This window comes from Elephantulus edwardii, unplaced genomic scaffold, assembly GCF_000299155.1.
Source record: "Elephantulus edwardii isolate Elephantulus edwardi_28Jun2011 unplaced genomic scaffold, EleEdw1.0 scaffold00030, whole genome shotgun sequence".
NCBI lineage: Eukaryota > Metazoa > Chordata > Mammalia > Macroscelidea > Macroscelididae > Elephantulus > Elephantulus edwardii.
The window spans coordinates 16,809,763-16,830,165 of NW_006399780.1; the positions used below are offsets into that span (position 1 = coordinate 16,809,763).

At 51.9% G+C, this 20,403-nt stretch overlaps 1 protein-coding gene across 1 annotated transcript in view; it reads right to left on the minus strand.

The window, feature by feature from the left end:
• Positions 1–1,503: 1,503 nt before the first annotated feature.
• The window catches only part of KRT80 (keratin 80), a 22,683-nt gene continuing 3,783 nt past the window's right edge, over positions 1,504–20,403 (minus strand). Inside the window, exons 2-9 of the mRNA XM_006883851.1 lie at positions 17,965–18,173; positions 13,135–13,195; positions 12,575–12,670; positions 4,057–4,221; positions 3,457–3,582; positions 2,533–2,753; positions 1,761–1,816; positions 1,504–1,625 (exon numbers count right to left, since the gene is read on the minus strand). Of these exons, the coding sequence (XP_006883913.1) occupies positions 1,504–1,625; positions 1,761–1,816; positions 2,533–2,753; positions 3,457–3,582; positions 4,057–4,221; positions 12,575–12,670; positions 13,135–13,195; positions 17,965–18,173 (1,056 nt within the window). The remainder of the gene's footprint in view (positions 1,626–1,760; positions 1,817–2,532; positions 2,754–3,456; positions 3,583–4,056; positions 4,222–12,574; positions 12,671–13,134; positions 13,196–17,964; positions 18,174–20,403) is intronic.

The following is a 20,403-nucleotide window of genomic DNA, read 5'->3' on the forward strand; positions in this document are numbered from 1 at the left end:
GGAGAAAAAAACAGCAGTTAGCACCCTCTTTTAGGCTGAATATATATATGAGTGAGTTCCCTTCAGCCTGAGAGGTGGTAGCCCTTTTGTGCTCCCTTAAAGGCCTGGAGGGCTGGGAGGGGCCAAGGTCTTAGGCTTCATGTCCTGGAAAATGAGATGAATGAATTAAAGTTTGGGACTGGAAATGGAGGTGAAGGTCTGAAGCCAGTAGGGAAGAAGAGAGGGAAGGAGCAAAGGGGACTGTACACAGTCCCCTAGCAACCCCCAAAAGTGAGAGTATGGCGAAGGGGATAGGAACACTTCTACTTTAACGCCTAATCTGGAGGGAGACTTTTTTTATTGATTGAGCCCTTTTAAGGCTCTCAGTGCAGGTCCCCAGCCTGACCTCAAGGGCTCAGAAACTTCCAGACCTGCTTGGACTGTGTCTTCTTCATGGCCCTCCCCCATCCCTGCCTCAAAGAACAGGGAGAGTGGACATGGGGAGGAGTCAAGGGCAGGACAAGTCCCTAGAAAAAGAACTATGACTCCCAAGGTGTGGGGTTTTCTGAAGTTCTCAGTGAGTATTATAAATGGGAGAGGTCCAGGATGTTTGGCCCAATGGAGAAGGGGAGGGCAGGGTGTTGGGCATTCATGGTAGGGTGAGGCTCGAAGTCTCCAGGACCTGGTGCTCCAAAGCCACCTGTTCAGGCTGGGAAAGGCCTGGGCTGTTGACTGGGAACTCGAATTACAGAGGAGTGATGAACCCAGGCAAAGAGGTGAAAGAAGTGTTTAATTCTCCTGCCTAGTCCTGGGCTGCCATTGAGCTTCCCCTCAGGGAGTTGATTATGGCAAGAATAGAAGAAGGTGCTCAGAGCTGGCCAGTTTGGAACATGAGCTCCTGGGAAGGGCCCACAGGAGGAGGAGGGACGGAGCCTGGGCTGTTCTCAGAAGTCCAGGCTCAGGCCCCTCTTCCCCTCACTCCCTAATACTGTCAGGTGTTGGGGAGGGGTGCCCAAGAGGTGGAGGGAATTCTGGGGATACTCAGCACAAGGCCTTCCAGGAACTCCAGATGAGGAGTGAGGGTACCCATGTAGTTCTCATCAGCCCCTAGTCCATCATCCATCGCTGGGACAGGACTGAATGAGCCAGGCAAGACTGAGACTGTTTAGGGCAAGGATCAGGCAAGAGAGTCAAAGGGACCTTGGTTAGAGTCCTATGTTGTGGAGGAGAGGTGAAGGGGAGGAGACTGAGGAGAGATGGAGACAAGACTGGTCTCAAATTCCATTTTCCTTAGCTAGGAAAATCACTGGCCAGAGGTTGGATGGGTGAGACATGAGATGTGGGGTAGGTCTGAGCAGCTGGTGAGATTCCCTCCCACCCTGCGAACCCACAGTAAAGTGGTCCCCGATTGAACCCTCTTCCTCTTAGGTCAGCATCAGGTCTTGCCTCCACTCCCAATCCAGAGGCTTCTAGCTGCTTTCTTGATTCTAGCTTAAGTGTCAGGGCTCCTGGGGTCCAGCTGCCTTACTCGGAGGCTTCTGACTCCTGGGAGAGAAACTTCTCTGATGTTTCCGTGATTTTAATCACATGGCCTTTGGTTTTCTTCTTTCGCGGGGCGGCCTTGGAGAGGCTTGACTTGGAGGCAACTACAGAGGAAATAAGGGGTAGGGGGCAGGAGGGGCTGGAGATTTGGGAGCTGCTTAAGATGATGCTTTAGGGTTATGATCCCGATGCCCCCCTGAGCTGTTCTCACCACGGGCCCTGGGGACGTGCATACTTACTGGCTCTGCATCGGGACTGCACAGTGCTGACCACAGCAGTTGAGGGCAGCTCCATCCTGGGGGAGGAGTATGGTGGCGTGTGAGGAGCTTGTGGCTTCAGTTCCTCTGAGATGGGCTTGCTGGGGGGTGGCAGCTGGCAGGGCCAGCCCTGGGATTGCCCTACTGTGTGATGGGCTTGTCCTCTTTTTTGGGCCTCTGTCCTTACTCCTTTTCATAAATACTGACACCCCTCAGCTGTAACTCTAGAGGGTGTTCCTGAGTCCTCAATGAATGTAAAGGAAGGCAGGCCAGGCTGGTTGATGTTTTAAGTCAGTTGTCATGGTGATGACTCCACTATGTGGAGATTCCACAAATGACAGAGCAGACATGTACTCTAAGGGTATTTTGGAAATAGATTGCCAGTTCTTTTTCTAAGACACATGTGGGTGGAATGAGGAGGGTCTTCTGGAAAGCAGCTGGGTGCATTAACTCTGCAGTATGCAGGGACTCCAGTTAATGTTTACTGAGCACTTATTTGTGATAGGCTTTTGCATGCAAAATCTCAATCCTTCCCCTGCCCACCTGTGAGGCAGGCCATATTTACATATTTACTATCAGCTCATTTTCCAGATAGGGAAATGTGATTTCACTAAATGGGCCAAGAAGCTTTACTGGTAAGTGGTGGGGCATGAACTTTCACCCAGGCCTGCTGGACTCACTCTGCCATGCTGGAGGGGATCCTGACTTCTGTGGGGCTGCTCCCAAGCCCTCTCTTCCCCTCTCAATCCCTCACCGGCTCTCCTCGCCCTCCACCAGCTTCCGGTAGGTGGCGATCTCGATGTCCAGGGCCAGCTTGGTGTTCATGAGCTCCTGGTATTCGCGCAGCTGGCGGGCCATGTCCTGCTTGGCCTGCTGCAGGGCAGCCTCTAGTTGGGCCAGCTTGGCCTTGGCATCCTCGAAGGCCAGCTCACCCTGCTCCTCGGCCGCCTTGATGTTCTCTTCCAGCTTCAGGCACTGCAGTCAGGATGACACATAGGGAAAGGACCAGTGAGAAGGCGTGGTGGGAGGGAGTGAGGGCCATGACCAGGAACTCACTGGGTCCTTGGTGGGCTTGTATGGAGGAGGAGGAGGAGCAATGGCATTTCTGGGTTGCACTTGAAGGCAAGAGGGACCTGAGGTTAGACATAAGGAGATACTTTCTTGAGGCCAGAGGGAAGCAGCACGGGTCACCTAAGGATCCTGTCCAATTACTTGTCCAGGCCTCTGCTCCCTTCTTTCTAGTTAATGGGAGGCCTGGGAGGGAGGCAGAGGTCTTTAGCCATGGGAGGTTTCAACTCAACACTGTCATCCAATTGTGACCCTCCAGCAGGGTTTTAGAAGCTGTAAATCACATGGGATGAGATGGCCCATCTCTCTCCTGTGGAGCATCTGGTGGACTTGAACCACTTGCCTTTGGGTTGGCAATGCAACTCCTCAACCTTCAGAACTCCCTTGTGAGGTGGGAGGGCCCTTTAACAGGCCAACAGCCCTGGCCAGTTTACAAAGCACACTGAGGCGTCACCACTAGGGAGGCTGCACTGCTGGCCCATTTCACAGGTGAGGAAGCTAAGGCACAGAGGTTTCCAGGGTCACCTAGATAGGCCATGCCTGCGTGCGGCACATGTGCTCTGTGTGTGTGGCTTCCTGCCCCCTCTCCTGTGGGCCCTCAGATGCTCACGTGGCTCTGGATGGAGACGATCTGGGACCGGAGCTTCTGGATGCACACGTTGAGGTCTGCAATCTCACTGCGGCTACTCTGCAGGCTGCTCCCGAATTCGGCTGAGCGGGCAGCTCGCTCCTCCAGCTGGGGCGGGGACATGGAGGGGTCACCATGGGTGTCCCTACCAGCACCCTTTCCCCGGTTTCTGCTCCTTTCCCTCTCATCTCACGACTAGCCCAATCCCTCACCATGTCTCCCCACCATGTCCCTGGCACCAGCCTCTCTCCTACCCCCACGCCCCATCATGACGGCTGTACCTGGCTGCCCTGGACTGAGTCCTGTGGGTTGTGCCCACATGTGACCTGGTGAAGCTGGGTTCCTGGAGACCACAGCCTGTGTGGGCTTCGTGCGGAGCTGGGCTCTGAACCCTCACTACCTCACACCTGCTGTGAGCTGACTGATGCCCTCCCCATCCACCGTCTGGTGCGTCCCCATCCCCAGTCCTAGAGGCTCCTTGCTGCCCCCAGGGCACCCTGCTGCTGCTGGAGACCTCAGCCATCACTGTTCACTTCCTCCCGTCCTGCTGCATCCCCAACCTATGAGTCAAGTTGGACAGACCTGGCTCCGGGAGTATGCTTCGGCCTCCTGCAGGCTGCGCGCTGCGATGGCGTCATACTGAGCCTTCACCTCCTCCACGATGCCACTCAGGTCAATGTGGCAGCGACTGTCCAAGCCCACAGTCACTGAAACATCCTTCACTTGGGCTGCCAGGTCCTTCAGCTCCTGGTCAGGCACATAGATGGTGATGTGTGTGTTAGGACAGGGGTTGGCAGATGGTCCTTGTGCCCTTGTGTTCTCTGCCACCCCCAGTTCCTTCCTTCCCAGGTGAGCAAAGAGTGCAATCTCTCCCTTCTTCCATCACGCCTCTCCATGCATCTTATAAAAGTAAGGTGTGCCTGACCTAAGCCATGGTGTCTTCAGTTGTCTTATGTGCATGTGAAAGCTGGACAGTGAACAAAGATGACTGAAGAACTTTGAATTAGAATGCTGGGAGAGAATATTAAGTATATGCCACAAGTTGCTCTCACTGGCTTCCAGAAGCACCAACAAATCTGTCTTAGAATAAATACAACCAGAATGCTCCTCAGAAGGTTGCATGCGGCACAGTCCACAGGGGTCCATCCAGGATGGCCAGGAGCAGCCATCAGAGAGGGACATACATTGGACAGGTTATCAAGAGGGACTAGTATCTGGCAAAGGACTTTGTGCTGGGTAAATTAGAGGGGTGGTGAAAAGAGGAAGATTCTCAATGAAAGGATTGATGCGTGGCTGCGGTGATGAACTGAAACACAGCAAAAACTGTGAGGCTGGCATAGGCCTGGCCGGTGTTCCATCTGACTGGGTCTCTGGGTCAGCACCCCTGCTCACCCTGGCTGTTCTCCCACCCTGGGTGTGGAGAGATGCTTGACTTCATGCACTCAAGCTACCATCTGCATTACTGCCATTGCCTGGACACGCTCTTCCTGGCTGGTGGGACAAGGCCCAGGGCTCAGGAGCACCAGGCTCCTTGATCATGGCTCTAATGTCATAGTTCTGTCTCTCCAGGGACAGGAGCTCCCTGTGGGCTGGGCAGAGCCTTTTCCATGGGCACATTGCCAGGCATAAGGTACATCTCAGTTTGTCCAAGAAAAGCTAGAAGGAAGTCCACAGTTGATAAGGACAAGGTGTAGCTAGGGGCTGACCAATGCACCCCCTCCTCCTGTGCGTCATTAAACATGGGGACAGGTGGCTCAGGCTGACGTCCCACATCTACCACCTAAACATGGGGTCACCAGGAAAGCTAGTTCTCATCCCCTTCCTAGCTGAGGGGCTTTCAGATAACAACAAAAGGATTTAGCTACAAACTTTTCATTGTCTTATCCTTGTCTTCTGTCTTCTCTGCCTCTTGCCTGCTGAAAAATTGTCAACTCACTTGCCCAGAGATACCTGGAGACACTAACATCTATCATTTCCCGAAGGTTCTGTCTATACCAGGATGTGTGTTCAGTGGCTTCCATACAGTCTCACAATTAATTCCCTGCGGCTGGTGCCCTCTTTGGCTCCAATTTGCAAAGGGAAAACTGAGGCACAGTGAGGTTCTGGGGCCAGTGAGTGCAGAGCGAGACTCCAGAGCCCCTGCCTTCTCCCTGCTCAGAAGCCTCCAGGGCCATGGCAAGAAGCCACAGCTATCTTGTTTTCCTAGTCCCAGGCTGGCTTCCCCTCACGCTTTGTCTACAGCCTAGCATCTTGCTGGCCAGCATACTCAGGGGTGTGTAGGGAGGCAGGTGGAAACAGGGGGTCTTCATATTCTTTGGGGCCAGGCTGCTTCTCTGGAGGTGCAGAAGAGCAGCCAGGCCAGGCAGGCCTCCTTTGGGAGGGAGGAGCCAGAGAGGAGTAAAGAGTGTCCGCTGCCAGCATTGTGCAGAGTGAGTCACCGGGCTGGCCTGGCAGGGAGCCTTTGAGTCAGGAAGAGAGCCAGGCAAAGGGCCAGCAGGGCTCAGGGCCCAGTCTGTAGGAAGTAGGCTTCCCAAGGGAGGGACTGTATGGAGCCTGGGCTGGAGGGTGCTTCTACTGCCGTTCATAGCCTACCCTTCAGCTGACCCTGACCTCACCCATCAAACCTCCCAATTTTCTGATTGCCTCAAAAGTTTTCCCCACTTGTATGTTTGAATCAGGATCCAAACAAAGTTCACACATGGTGGTTGGTTCCTCTAACTCTATGCTTCTCTTTAATCTATAGATTAAAGCAGAAAAATCCAAACTGGCTGCCATTGAGTCAATTCTGTCTGGACAACCCCACACGCACAGAGCACACCTGTCTCACAGGGTCTTTGAGGCTGGGATTCTTCAGAAGAAGGTTGCCAGGCCTTTCTTTTGCAGCACCCCTGGATGGGCTTAACCTGCCAACCCTTCAGGTAATAGTTGAACATTTAACCATTTGTGCTACATGAGAGTTCCAATCTATAACGACTCACTCTCGGTCAAGATTTTGCTGGCAGGCTCCCATGCTGGTTTTTAGAACACGCCCCTCTGTTCCCTGCATCTGCTGACACCTGCCTGTTGGATCTGGGGTCCTGCTCAGCCTCAGGTGCAGTTTCCTGGCTCTTCCTGGCAGTTGACTGTTCCCCACCTCTATGCTAAGGGAGGCTGTGGTTGACTCCTGGTTTCAGTGCCTGGTGCAGGCTGGTGCTTCTAAGGTGCCCTGGAGCTTCCTGAGCTGATGGGGAGGCTGAGCAAAGTTGCTCTTATCCAGCTGCTTTCTGTGCACCCTGGTCCCAGCATCTCGTGGAGATCAGGACAGACTTCTTTACATAAAAGGAAGCTGGGCAGTGGCAGGTACTGTGCAAGCCCTCTGGACACCTTGTAATCAGCAGGAGCCTGGACTCGGTGTCTGCCCTCATGGGGTCTCTTGTTGAGGTGCTGATCTGCAGATGAGCATCACAGAGAGCCACGTGCAGGCCAGAGTAAGGTTGGTGGTTACTAAGCTCACAGACTAACACTCAGCCTCTGATTCCTATCCAAGACTAATATTTCACATGTGGTCAGTGCCCTGGTGAGGGCTTGGCTATGGACGGTGTCAGAGACGCAGCATTAGGGTAAGTCTGCGCAAGGAGCTCTGGATTGAACCTTCAGTATCATGTCTCATCTAGGCCCAATTTAGCACTTGCTACTGTCTGGCCAGTCACCCCAGGTGCAGTCACCACTTGTCTGACAGTGTGGGGTCTTACATGTTTCTGTGCTGTTTCAATGCAGTTTCCAGACTAAGAGACTAGGAAGAAAGGCTTGGCAACCTACTTACGAAAACCAGCCAATGAAAATCCTGTGGATCATAATAGTCCAGTCCTATTGGTTGTGGAGTCACCATGAGTTGGGGTCAACTTGGTGGCCATTAATCCCTACAAAGTGACCAGGAAAAGGCTAGGGCACTATCAGGGCGCAGCAGAGGTGGAGAGGGCTTCCCTGCTGGAGTTGAAGGACTGGGACAACGCAGCTGATGCAGTAGTTTCTTGTCATTTCTGAAAATGGGCAGGGGAAGCAGGACCTTGGCAACAGACACAGGAAATGGAGGGTTTAAAACATCCACAGATGTGTTCAGGCATGCCGGCCCCTCCAGGCTGCAGAGGATATGACACGACAATGCTTGCCTGTGTGGTGTGGAAATGCCACCACGAGATGGGTCCCTTAAAGAGGATGTGCATCTCCAAGTTGGCAAGAATTAAGCCAAAGAACAATTTAGAGCTTCCCTGAGAGCCAAAGTCTGAGGGGGATGCCATGTGTGTGGCCACCCTCTTGAAGGCCACAGGTCAGGACTGAAGGTGACTCCAGGGCTAATATAGTGCTGGCCAGCAAAATGTAGCATTTAATGGCACAGGACTCTGAATATTCCAGCTAAATTTTTAAATCTCTCTAAGCTTTAGTTTTCTCATCAATGAAAATGAGTGCAATTATAGAACTGAATACCAACATTCCACCCCTCAAACTCACTGACTACCATCACATGAATTCCAAATTATGGAGGCCTTCTATCAAGTTTCTGAGACTATAAATGTTTATGAGAGGAAACGGCCTCATCTTTCTCCCTTTGGAGTGGCTAGTGGATTTGAACTGCCAACCTTTTAGTTAACAGCACAACATGTGCCCCAAATGGTTCTAAGTGCTTTAGGCGTATTAATAAAATTAATCCTGACAGCAGCTCAGGGAGGCAGTTGCTATTATTCTCCCCATTTTATCGATAGAGAAATCAAGGCATACAGAGATTAAAATTACCTGCTCAATTAACATAATCCAAGCAGCTCAAAAAACTAGTGCTCTCTTATTCATGTCAAAGTGCCTACTTCATAAGGTTGTTGTGAGGATTAAATGAGATTAGGTATGGAAACATTTAGCAGAGTTCCTGGTATAAAGTAGGGGCTCAGTAAGCAGGCACTGAGTATAACATTGCTGTAATTGGTAAACGTGATGAAGCCAGGTCTCAGTGGCCAGGGTAGCCAATTTCTGGAGCAATCTCCTCAAGATACCTTGAGGGCTGGCGCCAGCATCGCCCAGCCAGCTCCAGGTTCTCTGCAGAGCTAGGTCCCCAGGCTGCTCCTGGCTCTGAGGATTGTCAGCAAATTCCCAGTTAATCTCCCAGGAACCAGAGTTTATGGGTGGGGCAGGTGGTGTTCCAGCTGGATGTAGCTAGACTCAGATGCACAGGGAAACAGGAATTCACGTTGAATGCTGCAATGCAATCTGGAGGGAGAATGTGAGTATGTGGTGGGGTCCTTGCTCTGGCCCCATGTCCTAGAAGGCTGTCAGTCATGAAGCCTTGTGATGGCCTCAAGAGGTAGACAAATCCCCAAGGAGGCTGCAGTGGGTGGAGATGAGGCTCTGAAGAGCCCCATGGCCATCGGCTCCTGCTGAGCTGGTTGGGGAGGGATATTTCAGCACTTTTCCAGGTCTTATTTTACCCAGAGGTGCTTCTGGGCTCAGGGAAGACCCAAAGGGGTGTATGTGTGTGTGTGCTGAAGAGATGAGGGTTATTTATTAGGATACAAAGGGTGAGCCTGTCCAGCACACCTTTTCTGATCTGGTGTGCTAAATTAAAACCAGAGTGCAGAACTCTCTGGGGGCTACTCATGTTCTACTATGTCTGACTTTCACTGAAGGCAGCCATAGCTGGCAACTTCCTTTGCTCAGAACTTCCCTGTCCATTATGGTAGCCCCTAGTCATAAGAATGCCAGAAGAAGAATTGATACCTTTGAGTGATGCTGGAGAGGAGTACTGACTATCTCATGGACTGCCAAAAAACCAGATGTGTCCTGGAAAGGGTGTGAGGGCAAGGATGACCAAGCTTTGTCTTTCATACTTTGGACATGTAGTTGATGAGGCTATTGCTTGGAAAGGGACATCACACTTGGAAAGATAGAGGGTCAGTGAAGGAGAGGAAGACTCCCAGTGAGATGGATTGACGCTGTGACTTCAACAACGGCCTCTAGTGTCTCAGAGATGATGACGATGCACAGGATAGGGCCGGGTTCAGAACAGCTGTTTAAAGGGTCACAATGGGTCATACTTGACTCATGGCACCTAATAGCCACAACAATACAAGTCATCTGCTACGGACTCTGATGGCTTAGTGGTAGAGTGGAGCTGCCAACCCAAAGGCTTGTGGTTTAAATGCACCAGCTGCTCCTCCCGTGCGATTGTGATTTATGGCCTCTAAAAAATCCTCTGGAGGGTCATCTAGGAGTCAGTTTTGACTCAGTAGAGCACACCAATGCCAATAACCACAGTCACCTGTTAACCCAAAATTGGTTATTCAAACCCACCCAGTGCTTCTGCAGCAGAAAGACTTGGTGATTTGCTTCTGTAAAAATCACAGTCAAGAAAATCCTATGGAGCAGATCTACTCTGTGCACATTGGCACCAACATGAACCAGAATGAACTAGGTTTTTCTTAGATGCTGTTGAGTACAACTCATAGCGACCATGAACAACAGATCTGAACCCTGTCCTGTCCTGTGCCATCCTCATCAACTCAGTGACGTCCAACAATAATGGTAATGGCCGTGTTACTGCTGAGCACTTGACTTTGTCCAGCATGAATTGAGATGAGCTCTAAGTGTGAAATACACACCACAGTTCAAAGACTTAGTATGAGAAAAGTATATAAAATAGGCCTTTAATTAAAAAAAAATTACTGGTGTCAAAATAACATTTTGGGGGAGCTCTGGTGGCCTAGAGGCAAGAAGCTGCACTGCAATCCCAGAGGCGCACGGTTCGAATCCACCAGATGCTCTTCCGGGGAAGGAGGGACAATCTCCTCCTGTACCAGTCAGATCTGATTTGACGGTACATGCACACACACAAATAATAAAATGAAAATTTAAAATAAAATAACATTTTGGATATATTGAGTGATTTGAAATATGTATTACAATTAATTTTATTTATCTTCTTTTTTTAGATTTCTAAAAATTCTGCCTAGGAATTGGAATTGGCTAGATGGTAACTATGATGGAGATGGTACTAGAAAATGAAAAATTACCTGTGTGACTTGCACTGTGTTTCTGTTAGAGAGTGAAGACTTAGAGACCCAGAGATGTGTGCAATCTTTTTAGGAAGGGGTCAGTGTTGCCTTCTCAGCATTAACTGATACATGGAGAGGAATACAAGCACCAATTCAAAACCTTGCTGCTTCCCAGAGCAATAATTGTTATAAGGTACTAAGCGCCTACCATGTTCACTACAGCTGCTCTCCCACAGCAGTCTCACAAAAGCACAAGCCATAGCCACTCCTCCACAGCACACCCACCAGTAGTGAGCTGCTCCTCTCACTTAGGAAAAAGTCCCCAAGCTCCTTATTCGATGGAGTCCCTGGACCTCCATGGCCTGACCCCTGCCAGGGCTTTGTGACTTCCTCTCTGAGGGGCTCCTGCAGGGCCTCCTTTCCCTAGCCACAACTGCCTCATGTCCTTTAATCGATACCTGCTCCTGACTTATGGGCTTTGCTCAGTTCTCCCCTCCACCTTCTTCCAGATCTCCTTGGGGCTGGCTCTTGTCCATCTGGAGCCCCAGCTCACCAGCACTTTCTCTGCGAGGCCTTCCTGAAGGGGATCTGAAGTTCTTCCTTCCCTCCAGCACTATTAGGGCACCAGGCATCCGAGTCTGGTCTCCTTCTACATTGACCTTGTTCAGGTATTTGCTCACTTGCTTATTCCATCTCCTCTCAGCTAAGCAGGGATTTTGACTTTGAATGCTACTTTAATGAGCTCTGGTGGCTTAGTGGTATGGAATTGTGTTGCTAACACAGATGTAAGTGGTTCAAATTCACCAGCTGCACCATAGTAGAACAATGGGCAGACATCCCCCGTGTGATTTACTGCTTCTGAAAACGCACTTGAACGGTCAGCTATGCATTAGTTCAGACTCGGTGGTAAACAAAAACAATAATGGGCCAGAGCTTGGAACATAATAGATATTTGCCAAATGAATGAATGGGTTTAAGCAATTATACAAGGTGAGTACTACCACAACTGTGCTGGGCAGGTAGTATTACTGTCTCCATTTTGCAGATGAGGAAACAGAAGCACAGAGAAGTGAAAACATACCCAAGGTCTCAAGAACCGTAAAGGTCAGAGGCAGGATCTCTGCAGCCCTTTCTTTGTTAATGAGACCGGGGCCAAGCACACGGTGGGGGTGTACTTCCCGCAATGCCCCGGCACACTGCTGTATGTTCAGCCTCTCGGTTGTATCACCACGTTGGCAGGCCTGCATCCTGCCTTAGAGCCTGGGCTAGCAGGAAAGAGTGCTACATCTCAGTGTCATTGATAGTGACCTGCGCCACACCAGCCCACAAGCATCGCACCACAGGCAGCCTCTTATGAGGCCATCATACTAGTCCAGGAACGCGAAGCTCTCCTAGCCCACAGTGCGAGCGGTCTTCCTGGGAGGGCTGCCTTCCTGCTGGCCCCAAGGGTTGTGATGCTGCTCTGCTCTGCTCTACCTCATGGCCACAAACAGCTGTCAGTTCCATAGGTGCTGAGCCTGCTGGGAAGGAGCATGGCCAAGCATAGCCATGCAACTCAATCTCCACAGGGCAAGGAAGGCCACGTGGCTCTGGACAGCAGCTTGCAGGATCATTTTAGCAGACATTTCTGACTGAGAGGGAGACTCTCCACTCTTTATGTATGAACAACCAGCCATTAAAACCCTGGAGGGCAGTTCTGCTCTGACAGATACAAGGTCACCATGAATCTGAATAGATTCAATGACAACAAGTCTCTGTGGCTCCTGTCTTTTTGGCCAACTGCATGATTCTTGCCTGGATGTGCCCAGTCCTCTGAACGCTCTCAGTGCTCCACACACACTTCAGGATGCATGTTCTCCCTGAGGGAGTTCTTTGGGAACATGACCGTGCTCCATGCTCGTGGGTGATGGGGGAAGGATGGGATCAACAGAGGAAGAGGTTTAGGAGGTTCTTATATCTGTGGTCAGAAAGGATAAATGTCTGCTGAAGGCCCACACTCTGCTGGACGCCCAGCTTTCTCTGCGGCCCATTCCCACATACCATTTGATTCTTGGCTGGGCAGGACCCTGGCCCCTCTCACTCACCTGCTCATAGACAGTTTTCATCAGCTCCACGAAGCTCTGCAGGCCTTTTAACTTGGTTTCCAGTTCAGTCCGCCGAAGACACTCTGCATCTAGGTCCTGGGGTTGGGAGGAGCAGTGTGCTATCAGACAGGGAACAGAGGGGTCCCAGGCAGGAGTGGGGGACAAGTTCTTTGTTTCCTATGTGAAAGTGGGGTGATCCCTCTGGGAGAAAGGAGGAACATGGGGACAGAGGCATCTTAGTTTCTGTCTGTCTGCTGATAAGAGAATCAAGCCTGTGAGGACTTTATTTGGGAGTAGAGGAAGAGAAGAAGCCCTGGTGGCCATAAGCTGCTAACCAAAATGTTGGTAATTCACACCCAGCCAGCTGTTGCAGTGGAGCAAGGCCTAGCAAACAGCATCCCTCAAGATTACAGCAAAGAAAACACTGTGGGGCAGTTCTGCTCCGTCACATGGGGCCGCTATGGGTTGCAATAAACGTGACAATGTGACGAGCAGAGGGGTCTGAGGGACAGAGGGCAGAGGCCCAGGAGGAAGGAGGAGGGTGCTTGAGCCCCGGCTACCTTCTTCAGCTGGACAAAGGTGAACTCCATGTCTGAGCGCTTGGAGATCTCTTCCTCGTATCTGAGATGGGGGGACAGAGGGGCAGAGGGGGAGAGGGAGGAAGAGACAGGAGATGTGGAAGGGTGGAGGGAAGGGGGAGAGAGTGGAGAGAGAGGGAGAGAGAACTGAGTCGATGCCAGTGTTCAACTGAACCAATTAGAACAAAGAGGCCGTTCAGGTGGATGCAACCCCTTATCTCTCTATACCCAAGTCTCTCCCTCCCTCTCCCTCCCCGATGGTCACCTATCCTCTTCCTCTGGTCCCCACTGAAGCTTTACTAGAAGGTGGACACCGCCTCTCATGCTCCTTCCAAAATGAGGTCAGAGAGAGTGTGGCTTTGCAGTCAGACTGACCCATGGCTTGTTTTGGGCCAGTGATGTCACACTTCTCTCTCGGCTTCTGTGAGGTATGGGTGTGGATGTGTGGGTGTGTGAGGTGACAAAGCCCACCTCTGATGCAATGTGAACAGTCAGTCCTCCACAGGGGTGGGGTCCCTCTCTTTCAGGCTTGCCTCCTTCTTCCTCAGGTGTAACTCATGTTTGGAACAAGGGCATAGTTGGCTGAGGGAGCGAGATCCCTGGTCCCTGACCTTGACCTCTTCCTCCTATCAAGGTGTTTGTCTTGGCCCCACGTGGGTGGGTGTCTGCCAGCCTGAGACTTCCCTGCCCCAGTGGATGTGGGGATTCTGTGGCTTCCTGTTTTCCCGCCCTCCTCTCCAGGGAATGCCTGAATCACTGGCTCTAATTATAGCCGCCTGTCTGCCCCAGCCCTTGACCTCATGGTGGAGGCAGCGTCACCCATTACCTAGGTCAGCTGGCTGGAGCTGGACTTGCCCTTCCCCCTCAGTGCCTCCTCACTGCACTCCCACCCACCAAGCTGACTGAGGAACCGAGGGGAGCCCCTACAGGAGGCTAGAACTTGACTGACAGAGTGCTAGATGCAAACATTTACCCTTTCAAGACCCAAGTCTGAGAAGAGCTCTGAGGGTACAGACCACAGCCCTGAGGCTGAGGTAATAGAGAGGGGGACCGGCCAACAAAATGCCCATGAAGTGCCCCAACTGGAGGGGGGAGTGACCATCTTCCCTCTACCTACATTCTTTCTCCCCCCCTCCCCCCCATTCTCTCTTGTGATCTTCAGGGCCCATAGCTAGTGGTTCCATTTTACAGATGAGGAGACTGAGGTTTCCAGAAAGGCTTGGTCTAAGCTGGTGACTATTGAGTGTCGCAGTTGGGTAACGTGCTCCGGAGCCAGTTTCAACGCAACTCACTGCAGTTGAGTTGGTTGTGTCTCATATCGACCCTCCACCAGGTCTCTGAGGCTGCACATCTCGATTGGAGATGTCTAGCCTCCTTTCTCCCTCAGGGCAGCTGGTGGATTCAAATGGTGGGAGTGACAACATTTAGGTTATATATGATATAGATGACGCCACAGAGCTGCTTGGACTCAGAACTTACCTTCCTTGCTTCCTAGCTGTGTGACTTGGTTAAGTTGCTGTGCATAGTATAGTAACAGTGATGTTTATGAGGACTGAGTAAGTCCACACATGGAGTATCTAGGGCAGTGCCCACCAAAGCGCACACTGTTGCTCCCCGAACCAGCGCCCTCCCATGTCAGGGCCTGGCCTTTAGCTCTGCCCTCTGCCCTGACTCTCTCGCCCACGAAGCAACCTTGCAGGGGAGCACAGATCTCTGCCCTTCCTTACAAAGCCTTAGGACTCACACAGGGATCTGGGGCGAAGGAGTCTCTGGGGATCTTCCTGTCTTGGGGATCCCCGACCTAAGATGCCCTCCATTGATCAGTCCTTCCTCATTTGCTTATCTCTCCCTGCCTGCTTAGCAGATTTTGCCAGCCTGGGAACAGGAACTAGGGGTGAGCAATTTGTGGGGTGCTCTGAGGTGCTGAACCTCCTCTTCCTCCTCATTGCTCTCCCTCTCTTTTACCTCTTCTTGTTCTGTTTATTGCCCTGACCACTGACCATCACGGAATCATTTCTGACCACTGCTGCCTGATCCTCTACTTATTTTTAGCTCTGCTGACCAGGACACCCTAGGAGGAGCATCTCAGGTCCTGGAGCTGGGTCCTGAGACCCTTCAGAGTCTCCCAGCTCCTAGAATTTTCACTTGGCTGGGACTGGGGTGGGGAAGAGGGAAGTTATGCTGCTAGGGTGTCACTTCCGGATCCACCAGATAGAAACATGCCGGGGTGGGGGTGGGGCAGGGAAAGGTGAGTCAAGGGGAGACAGGAGACTTGGAGCCAGATTGGGAAAGGATCCCAAAGAGAAGGACCCTGAAAGTATGGGGGCCTGAGGTATCCTCAGTGTCCTGTCTAGAGTGGGTCTTCCCTGCCCCTGGACCTGCAGACATGCTAGGTGGGATGGGGCTTGCCACAGGCCTTTCTAGAATCTCTCTGGTGGCATAATACAACCACTGGCCTCATGCAAGAAGCTGAGTTTTAGTTTGGGACCAGACCCTATAAGACTTCTGTTTTCTCACATTTAATCTTAATATGAGCTAGGAAAAGTCTCCCTTTCTCAGGGGGCATCCAGTCCTGCACCAATCTGCACAACTTGTTGCATGACTGGATTCTAGCCTGAGTTTGCTTTCTCAGCAAGATTCTCTCGTGCAGTGAACAGCTTGCACCACTGTACATGATGTCCCCAAGTCTTTGCTATGTGGCCTTGGGCAAGTTGCTTTCTCTTTAGGGACCTTTGCTTCCACTTAAGTAAACGAAGGGTATCACTACTAATCCTTGGGGTCCTTGCTGTCTCTAAGTCTTTGGAAATCTCTGTTGCCATGGAGGCCTTGGTGACGCCATTTCCCCCATATCACCTCCAGTCCTCTGCCAGTCTGCCAGCCACCAGCTTCCAAACCTGTTCTCAAGCCCTTTTCAGCTTGTCACACACCAGCTCGCAACTTGTTTATTTCTGGAAGCAAGGCTGATCTCATCGCCTTGAAGAGGCAGGGCACAGCCCCTCCCTACCAGGGCTCGGCCTGGCGCCTCCTGGCTCCTGGGGGCCTCAGGCTCCGTGCAGCCCCACTTCAGCCCCTCAGCTCTGGCCTGCAGACCCAAGACTCCAGCCTTGATGATAGGCCCAGCCTCTCATTCCTACACTTTAGTGGACTGCCTCTGTAGAATGAGGGAGACCCCAAGTCTAGATAGACTGAAAAACAGGCAGCAGGCAATGGAAACCAGGCAGCAGGCCAAATGAGGGGGCTGAGCCAGATTAAAACAACAAGTAGTAGTATTTGTACAGAACTTCCAGGTACAAAGTGCTCTCATCAACAAGAACTGGCTGGCTGGGTGCATGGAAGTAGCCTTCCTGGTGACCAGCTGGGCTGCAAGCTGGTTGAACTTAGCATGCATGCTTTGTGACTACAGACAAGCCCCTGCCTCGTCTGGACCTTGTTTCCTTCCCTGTAACACGAGAATGAAGACCTCCTCTAGCTCTGCTTGTCTTGGGTCCCTTGAGGGCTAAAGACCTAGTAGGTATCAGAAAAATGTCTTGTGGGTTCTGATTAGCTGACAAGGCATCCTTTTTCCCAGTTAGGCATCAGCAAGGATGGACAAGCAGATTCCCTGAGTGTTTCCAAAAGAGATGAGGCCAAAGGAGGAATGTGAGCATCTTTGTCCCTGAATCGATGTTCACTGCCCCGTCAGATGATTATGTCTCTTCTGAGCAACCCAAGAACATTAAAATCTGGCCAGCAAAACTCCTATTGTGCACCAGGCTTTTAAGACTCTAGGTGCTGGGAGAGCTGCTGTTTATGACTGCCAGGCTGGACTCCCATTTTATTCCTTGCATCAGCCTTAAAGAGGTATCAATCATCACCATTCCTAAGGGAGCTCTGGTAGCCTTGTGGCTAAGGAGTGCATTGCCAACCCAAAGGCAAGTGGTTTGAACCCCCCACTGCTCTACTGGAGAAAGATGAGATGATCAGCTTTCATGATTTTGAGTTACAGATTTAAGTTCTACTCTGTGCTATAGGGTCACTGTGAATCAGTATCAGCTCAATGGCAGTGGGTTCTATTATCCCCATTTTACAGAAGAGGAAACCGAGGTGCAGATAGATGTAAAGCAGCCTGCCTGAGGTCACAAAACTAGAAAGTGTAAGAGGCAAGGCTCCACCTCCTCCAGTCAGTACCCATGCCCCGGCCTTCTCCATGGGCACACTCTGCCCTCTGATTGTCTGGCTTCCCCAGCAAGCTCTAAAACCATCTTGTAGGCGGAGATGTGTTTTTCCTTATCTTTCAGTTTCCAAAGTCAACCTCAATGCCTGGTACACATTACTTATAAGAGATTGCTGCTTTAATCAAAACCAAAATCCACTTTTCCCATCCTCTGCCTGCACTCCAGTTACTTCCCTCTTCTTTCTAGCCCCGTCGAGATAATAATCCAGAGCCATACCCGAGGCATCAGTCCATCTGTTGTTGCAGCTTAGTGACATGATTTCCCATCACTAGTGGAACATATGTGCAAGAACAGGCATGCTGATGGGGACCAGAGGGTGGATGGGCTGGTGTGCGGAGTCAGAAAGCACAGTGCCTAATTGTGAACCAGAGACAAGACTGGCTTTCACTGTAGAGGTGACTATTCGGGACGGATTGGTGTTGTTGCAGTAGTTAGAATACTGGTGGGCACATAGTAGGTCCTCAGTGAGTTATTTCTGGAGTCGAGAAACATCCTTTAGCCCCTCTCCTCTGACACTGTGTCCCCTCCTGCCCACCTGTACAGGTTGGCTCTGGGAGCCACCCAGGTCCTACTGTGTTCCCCAGGGAGCTCGGCCTACCTGATTCGGAACTCCTCCACCTTCCCCAGCACCTGCAGCAGGTTGGCTTCCAGCTGTCCGCGCTCCTGGCTCACTTTGCGCAGCTCCTCCTGCAGCCGGCCCTGGTAGTCCTCGTAGAGGTGTCCCAGGTCAAAGGGGACAGAGTTCTGGCCCTGCAGGAAGCTCCAGCGTGTCTCCAGCAGTTGGTTGCGCTGCTCCAGGGCTTGCACCTGGGAGAGCAGGAAGGCGGGAGTGAGAAGGCCTGATGTGGTCAGGTCAGGAGCTGAGGCCCCACGCCCTGGAGGGGGCCCCTCTGAGAAGTGGCAGCTCATCCCAGCACACCCACCCACCGGGGCCCTCAGTGCCTTCAGAACTAATCTCCGATTACTGATTGTTCCACCTGGAGATGGCGAGATAAGGAGGGAATCAGAAAGCAGTGGAGCCAATAAGCAAAGGTTTCCCAGGGGAAGGGTAGGGCCTGGGTAAGTGAGGGGAGAGGGAACGGGATTTGCCAATGAGGTGAAAGGCTGCTGATGCCCGCCTGGGGCTTGGGTGGGAGACCCGGGGAGCGTGGGGTGTCGCAGTCCTGTCCCCCCCTTGACAAGCCTGGTCTCATCTTGCCTTGGAAGATCAGCAGGGTAGGGCCTGGTTGGGAGTCCTAATCCTCCGACAACCTTGGACGTGCACTCTGCTCACTAAGCCTCAGTTTCCCTGGTTGGAAGTTGGGAATGTTGCCACCTGTCCTGCCCACCTTTGAGGACGACTGGGGGAGGAACCCTGGAATAATAATACTAGCAGATGTTTATGAAGCATCCATTGTGTGCCAGGCATTGTTCTTGGCTTCTCTGAATCACAGGAATAACCTGATGGGGTAGACGTGTAGCTGCGTCCTATAGATGAGGACTCAGGCATTTTGGGGTTAGGATCTCTTCTTGCTCTTAGCCACTGCAACACCTACCGTTTGTCCATCGCTTGAGTTACCAGAAGGCTCTGGGACTAGTGCTGCCCTTCCTGGGCTGGCTATTGCCTTGAAGCTGGTGATGGGGGAGGGGGGTGAGTCTGAGCCCACCTTGGCCACGTGCTCTCCTACTTGGATTCCTCGCAGGACCGGAGGACCACACCACAACTTCCACCGTGTCCTCATTGAGTCCTGTCCTTCCTCCAACCCAGCACAATCCTGCTCAGCCTCGGGCTCCCCTGCCTGTACTCCCCCTGATGTCTACTGGCTCCAGCCTTCCTCAGGAACTCTCCTCTAATCAGGCCCTCCAACTCTCTTCCCTGTTTTGCTCTGTCTCTCTTCCTGCAGGAAGCCTTCCATGACTAATAGTGGAGGAGACTTCCCCTCCCTCTCACTACTGAGGCCTGGGGTTTATCTGCATTCCATTTCTCTTGACCCACTGTGTCTCTTTGTCAGGTTGTCACTGTTAAGTGTCATTGAGTCGACTCCTACTCATAGCGATCCTACGACCCTACGTACCACAGAACAAAGCCCTGCTCTATGCTATGCCTTGTCAGTCTGGGGTCTATCTTCTCTCTCACGATCCTTATCCTGTTGGGGCAGGAGGAGCCTGAATCCTGGACAGCTCAGGTTGTTGTTGTGATAGTGACTCTGATAATATCCCAAGTGATCAAAGGCTAGGCCAGGCCAGGCATCTCTGCCAAGCTGCTGGGCCTCTTCCCATCCCGTGTCAGGCCCTGGAGGGCTCCAGAATCACAAGGCGAGAGCTGCCAGGGCCTTTGGATCAGAACTTTGCAGAGGAGGGGACTGATGGCGGTCTGGGGTGTCTGTCACACACAGCAAGCTGGTGGCGAGCTCTTCCCCTGACAGCTGCAGCCCAGTCTAACCCTGTACTGGGGTGTCTGGTGGGTCTCTCTGTCCTGTCCACACTCCCAGGTGTTAATTTTATCCCATGAGAGGCTTTGACGGCTTTGGGACGTCCCCTCTGACACTCAGAATAGACAACATGGCAGAAATCACGGAGGGTAGCTTGTGGAAATGGCGCTTGTGGGCTGTCACTCTCAGCGTATAGGTAAGTTCTGCATGAAGCCAACTTAAGTCTACCACCTGCTGTCATCTCAGCCAAACAGGTTCAGTAGGGATGGAGGTCAAGAGGGTTTCTGCCTTGCTTTGTGGGTGCGAAAGGGAGCAGGGGAGCTATCTGCTCCATTCCCTCCATTTGACAAGCAGGAGCCCCGTGTTTACACTGAGGGTGGAGTAATGAGAGATGTGAGGCTCTTTCTCCACCCATGAGCAGTAGAAAAACTTTTTCATCAGGAAGTTCTTCTCTTAGTCTAACCTCAATCCTCCATGTTCTAGCACTGGCCCACTGGGAAATGTTGTACATCAGGGACCGGCCAATCCGGCCAGAGGGCATTTTTGGTCTCGGAGGATCAGGGGCCACCTCCTGTCTCCTCTTGCCCTTTGGGGACTCACTTGTTGTCTCAGTGGGTGGGGAATGA